Here is a 6,539-nt window from a genome sequence, read left to right as displayed (position 1 = left end):
TTTAATTAACAAGCATAATTAAGTTAAACTTCAATAGTTTACGCACAACTTAATAATCAATCATAGCAACATATATACTAAACAAAAATTAAATTCATATTTTGTTAGCCTAGTACTTCAATGTTTTATATAAAAAATAAGCTGGCATCAACGTAAAATTATTATGGATTTTTTTTAAATTGTCCTAACTTTATAATTTGTTTAGTATCTCATAGTTTAGTCTTGTGCTTTAAAGTTTTTTTTTTAAAGTTTCAAAATTACCTTATAATAGCATTACATTTACATAAAATTTTATTCACCTATTATGACGCATAATCTTACATTTTTATCAGTTTTATTAAGTTTACTGTTTTACACAATTGTGTTCAGTTATCTACATGAAATTTAGTTAATCATAAATTCATTTTGGTGATATAATAAGCTGAGAGTTAATCAGAGCTTACTTTAAAAAGGAAACCTTAATTTGTACTACATTTTCAATCGAAAATGCCAATGTGTTTTAATTAATTGAAGTGAATAATTAATCTTAAATTCGAAACTTTGATTTTACTTCGAAGACATTCCTAAATGTTAATTTATTTTGATATAACTTAATAAAAATAAAACATGCAATCTTTAGTTTTATTTTAGTCAGCTCTGAAATTAAGTTTTTTATGAAGTTTTTAATTTGTATGGCAGGATTATCATTAAAAATGAATATTACAAAGATGAAAGAAATTCTCATTTTCATGTGCTTTGCTGTGTGTTCGATTTGGTTTATCGCCCGTGATGAGACATTATACGGAACAAAATCATTTCATTCTTTCAACCAAAGCATAAAAAACGAAACACCGTTGAAACAACATACGGGTAAGCTCAGTTGTTGATGTTGCTCAAAACTTACTGCAGATTATCATACTTGACTACTATTTTTTTACTACTAAAAATCTTGTTTTAGATAAATTTTAGGTAGCAGACGTATAAATAAACTCTTTTTTTTAAACTTTAACTAGTATTGTCGCTAATGTATAACAGTATTTTTTTTTGATATACTGAGTATCTGAGTTTTAAATGTAATATTATTGTTAGATCTTATTTTGATTTTTTTATTGTATAAAGACTTCAAGAAATGTAATAAATAAGTTTTAACAAACTATTAAAGTTTTATGTTTAGTTAATTATCTGAAAGACTTATGTTTCACATACATAAATAGGAAGCTACAGTAAGTTTTCAAAAACTAAAATGAAATTTTGTCTATCTTTGGAAAGTTTTACCAATTAGACTAGTTTGTAGAGTTATAAGCAACATAAGTCAAATTCTTAGTTATTGAAAGTTTTTATTATTAAAATAAAAATTGCTTCTTCTTTGATTAAATCGAAAAGTTTGTTACAACTTTTTATTTCTTTAAATCTATTTAGATTATACTGTTTACGCACGTTAAGTTATTTACCAAGTGTTATAGAAATTTAGAACAATTAGCTAAACCAATATTATTTATTACCACTTTTGTTCATACAAATTTTTTACTAAAAAAATAAAGAATAAAGCTTATTATTTAATATAGTTTTTTTTTCGTCTTTGTCGTGAGTTTTTTATCTTTAAAAATTTAGTGTTTCTTAGCTCAAAACACTTAACAAAAGTGTGTGATGTATAACTCAATGACCAAAATGTCTTTTTGTACACCAAGTCCTTAGAACACATTTTCGAGTATTTATTTTTCATTTACAATAGTTTTTATTATAGATGTTATAGAAAACTACTTGTTTGTTTAGAAATAAAAAAGTTTACTGTTTTAAAAAAGCAAGATTTTGACTTGTTTTCATTACTAATTTTAGTTTAATTTTTCTTAACTTGTCAAGGTAAATAAGTAAATTTTGTTTTTAGTTGATGTTATTTGGAGTAATTTGGTTAAGTACAATGTAGTTTTACATGTGTTAGTGGTATTGAAGTATTAAGTATAAAATTTTTACAAAGAAGTTGTAAAGAAAATTTTAAAGAATTGTTAATGTTCTACTAATCCATGTGTGGAATACATGTACCAATTACAATACGAACTCATAATGTCTTTTTTATTTTTATGTAGAACTTTTTGAATTACAAAAAATTACATTGCTTATAGCGTTAAACATAAGTCAATTTATTTATCTAATGTCAAAATTTTCTTTAACAAAATCTGATTTTTACAAACTACAACTAAAAATACTCAAGAAAGCTAAACAACAATATAAAACTAAACTTTTACAATAGTATCAGGATGTTAAAAAACTATTCTGGTTTAACAGCTGATGCAGATACCAATTGGATTGACTCGTCAGTTAAAAAAAGATTATCAGAAATAAGAAATAGATGTAGTACTTACAAACCAAGAAATAACCCTGATATTTATTCAAGAATGGTTTACAATGATAAATACAAGTTTATATTTTGCGAAGTTCCAAAAGTTTGTTAATTTTTTATACCTAAAAGTTGTAAAAGTTACACTTAAAAGATGTTAAGCTTAAAATATTTTTTTTTCCATAGCTTAACAACTTGACTTAAATTTATAGATTTCTGATAGTACAAAAAATTAGTTGTTCTAGAAAACTTGAGAAGAAAAATATTTTTTGATTGAAAAATTATTAAATGTTGCGTGCAGACCTGAAACCGGTTATTCAAAACGTTCCGTATTTAATATGCGTTTTTACAAAAAAACAATACAAAAACATAAATATAACTTTTAGAAATACAATTAAAAGATTATATCAAAACAAAAAGTAATTAAGTATTTATAAGAATAGTACAAGTTTTATACCAAAGGAATCAGATAACATTTTAAAGCAGCTATAAACTAACATAAAAGTAAAATTATAATTCCTACCTTTTTTTTTTCAACCTTTTCTTAAAAATAAAAAAAAACGAAGTTTAAGTTAAAGTTGTATTCTATACCAAAACGTAAACTACCCATGTTTTAATTTATGAATCTCAGTTGTTTTGTTACGTTTTTGATATAGTTAATAGTTTAAATCATAAAACTTAAACTGATTTCATTTCGTTTTTTACATTCGAGACTTCGTAAACTATAGATTTTAATTCTAATTGGGATCTGTTTAAAATCACCACCATAAACAACTATTATAAAAAGTTCAACTAATATATGTTAGTTGTGAAAAATTTCTTTTAACGAATCAATTGTTTAGCTCTAAACTAAAATAATTTTCTTAGTTCTTCTTTTCTTTGTGTTAATAAATTTACGCTAAACTGCTGAAAAAAAAACTTAAAAACTAAATTCAATGTTGTTTCTATAAAAATAAAAACATAAAAAAGTATTTTAATTTACCCATTGTGTTATAAATTTGTGATTATTTTTAATACTTGAACTTAACTTCTTTTACAAAGCTCTTTTACACAGTCTAACTCTAATAAAATCACTCATTGGTGTGACCGAAAATTAAACAAGTAATTTTTTAAAACATTAAGGCGGCAAGCACGACTTGGAGAAGGTTTTTGTGGCATTTTGCTGGTAAACCTGATTACAAGACGGTTAGCGAGGATGATATTATAATTAGTAGTGAGACGGAGTTCCGTTTGTCCTTGTTAAGGACCTCAAGCAAAATAGAAAGGGAGCGAAGGTTGGCAAATTACACAAAGTTTTTTGTCCAGCGACATCCACTTGAAAGGCTTGTGTCGGCTCATTATTCTAAATTCTCTAGTAAAGCAACCCAAGTTGGTTACAAAAACCGTTTGGGCAAGCCTTCAGCCAACAAGTACTTGCCGCAGCTAGTCCACGGAGTTAGGATCAGGTGAACGAAATAGTTTATAATTAAAGTTTTGTTCTAGACCAAGAACATGTTTGAGTATATGAACTTAAAATTTATTTTCTAATAATATTTTAACTTAATCAGACACCCGTGCAGTGCATATGATTTAAACTTAAACAATAAGTTGTTTGAAAACCGTTTAACAATACTTTTCATATTCATACTATAATGCACTTTTATTTATAATAACAAAAAATATTAAAACACTTTATAAACAAAATAAATATTTTTTTTTTCTGAAAGTAGTTTGTAAACAATACAGACCATTTTTTAAGTCGTTTAAAATACTAAAAAACAATGGCTATAAGAAACCTTCTGAGTTACAAAATTGTTGTAGTCAAAATAAAGGTTTGTTAACAAAATAAGATGAATAATCTAAAACTTTTCAATTAATCTACGAATTCTAATAACAAAGATCAAGATTTTCAAGCCATGTGGCCATTTTGTGGTCATGTAGCCATTTTGGGGCCATAAGCAGCAAAGAGGCTATTAGGAGTGGGTCGCTATTAGTAAAAGGGGCCGGAAGAGGGCCATGAGGCCATAAATTGAAACTTACACTAGATCAGCGGTTCTTGACCTTTTTTTTTCACGTTTCACCCTTTTTTTGGAAGGTATTTTCCGAATTCACCCCCAATACATAAAATAGTGTTTAACTTTGAGAAAAAAAACTACACTTCGTTAAAATGCTCATGAAACACAAAAAGTCGTAAAATTTAAAGATTTTACTTAACTTAAAAAAATTATCAGTTGAATACTAACTAATAAAAACTCATAAACATTATTTTACATTACTTGTAATAAAGAAAGTTTACCCCTTGAACAAAAAAATTACCACCAGGGGTATATTTATCTCAGGTTATAAATTGCTGCACTAAATATTTTTGAGTTGATGATAAAAAGCAAAAAAAAGGTTTACGTTCATCTAATGATAGTTTTCATAAAAATCTTGTCGTGCATTTTTAAACTTTTAAATGGGGGCTTATGAAATTTTTGAAACCCTAATATAGAGCTTGGTTAACAAGCAACATGTTAAATTTCAAGAAATTAGACTTTTATATGTAAAAGTTTATTAAGATTTATAATATTTAATCAAAACATACTTATATTTCAGTGTGCTTTTATTAAGTTTTTAATCAAGCTAAGTTTTAAGATTAAAAGTCTCTGCCTATAAGATTATTTTTTATAACCACACTATAAATAAAACGACGACTTAGTGATTAGATTACTTAGTGATTCTGATTTCAAACATATTTTTATTAGCAAACGTAAATCTTTAAGTTTAGTAAGTTCTAAAGAATGCAGTTTTTTATATTATTAAAAACACTTAATGTGTTATAATAAGTTTTTTATGCAATTTTGTTACCATAATACGCGGGTAAAATTTCTTTAAAGGGCATTTAATGTTCTAACAGAGACTTCAATCAAGATAATTTTGAAAACAAATTAAATGAAACAAAAACATTTCAAAACTTGAAGTCTATTCAGCAAAAAGAAGTTTTGGATTCAGTAAATATGTTAAGAAAAGGAGAACTTTCCTTTGAACTATTTATAAAGTAACTACTATAGTTTATGTTACAAAAGTAGATCGTTTTAAAAACGTTTCAAGCTTATACTTCACACAATTAATATAAAATAGAACTTTTTAATTTATACAATTTTTTTGTTATTGAAAGTTGCTTAAATTTTAACAATATAAGGTTCTCAACTTATGTACATGTAAGGAGACGCTTTTTTTTACAGATTGTTTTAAACAATACAACGTTTTATTTTTATAAAAAACTATAAATCAGCTGTAAAAGTAACTGTTAATCAAATAAATAAAATGATGTAGTTCAAAATTTCAACTAGTTTTGTTACTGTATTCAAACATAACTTCACGTACCTATATGATAGAGGTGATATTTTTTATTACAATGTTCAAAACTTTGACAATTGAACATTTTTCAAACACTTTCACAGGATGGTTTTAGGTCAATACGGCAAAGGCTATTTGTTGGCAGACATCCATTGGAGAAACATGGTCGATTTGTGTTCGCCGTGCCAAACCAACTACGATTACGTGATAAGTTTCGACAATCTGGTAGGCGACTCGAACAACTTGCTGAACCATTTGCAAAGAAGAGTGCCTGCAAAGAGTAGAGTTTTCATCGACGGACAAAAAGCGCGAGTAGCTAAAACTTCCGCGCTGAACATGCTCAGCAAGCTTCCTAAGACTACTTTTTCAAAAATCCAACAAATTTACAAAGATGACTTTTATGTTTTTGGTTATAACAACACTGGTTAACACTTATTTGAAATAATTGTATTACGCAGAAGTTTTTTTTTTTAAAGCATGCATTTTACAAGTTTCTTTTTCTAGTTTCTTTAAGATAATTTCTTATACTCAATATTATAAGTAGCTTTAATTTGAAAAAATTGCCTTATTATTTTTATATCTGTTTTTTAATTTCAACAAAATTACTTTATTATTGTTATATTAGTTTTTTATTTTAGAACAAAATTACCTTATTGCTGTTAAATTAGTTTTTTAATTTTAACAAAAGACATAAGTATGGACACACGTGCTTTTTTTATTATTTTGTTGGTTATTGCACTTCTAATTGAATTTTATTTTTATACCTATACATAGAGAGATGTAAACCTATTGAAATAAATGTGTAAAGTTGATTTTTTTTTTAATTGATCTAAAAATTCAATAAAAATTTTTAAATATAGCTAAGTTTGAGAATATTCTACAAATTTTTTGTTTTAATATCTTAGTT

General features: G+C 25.7%; 1 protein-coding gene across 1 annotated transcript; it reads left to right on the top strand.

Annotated features, from left to right (window-relative positions):
• Positions 1-2,372: 2,372 nt before the first annotated feature.
• LOC145832146 (carbohydrate sulfotransferase 11-like) lies at positions 2,373-6,061 on the top strand. Its single transcript, XM_082939502.1, has 3 exons — positions 2,373-2,420; positions 3,437-3,759; positions 5,737-6,061. Exons 1-3 carry the CDS (start codon positions 2,373-2,375, stop codon positions 6,059-6,061), a joined length of 696 nt encoding a protein of 231 aa, XP_082795628.1.
• The last annotated feature ends 478 nt before the right edge of the window (positions 6,062-6,539 follow it).

The sequence above is a fragment of the Thalia democratica genome, chromosome 3 (genome assembly GCF_965202585.1).
Source record: "Thalia democratica chromosome 3, ktThaDemo2.hap1.1, whole genome shotgun sequence".
NCBI classification, from domain to species: domain Eukaryota; kingdom Metazoa; phylum Chordata; class Thaliacea; order Salpida; family Salpidae; genus Thalia; species Thalia democratica.
This window is presented reverse-complemented; position numbering and strand designations above follow the sequence as displayed.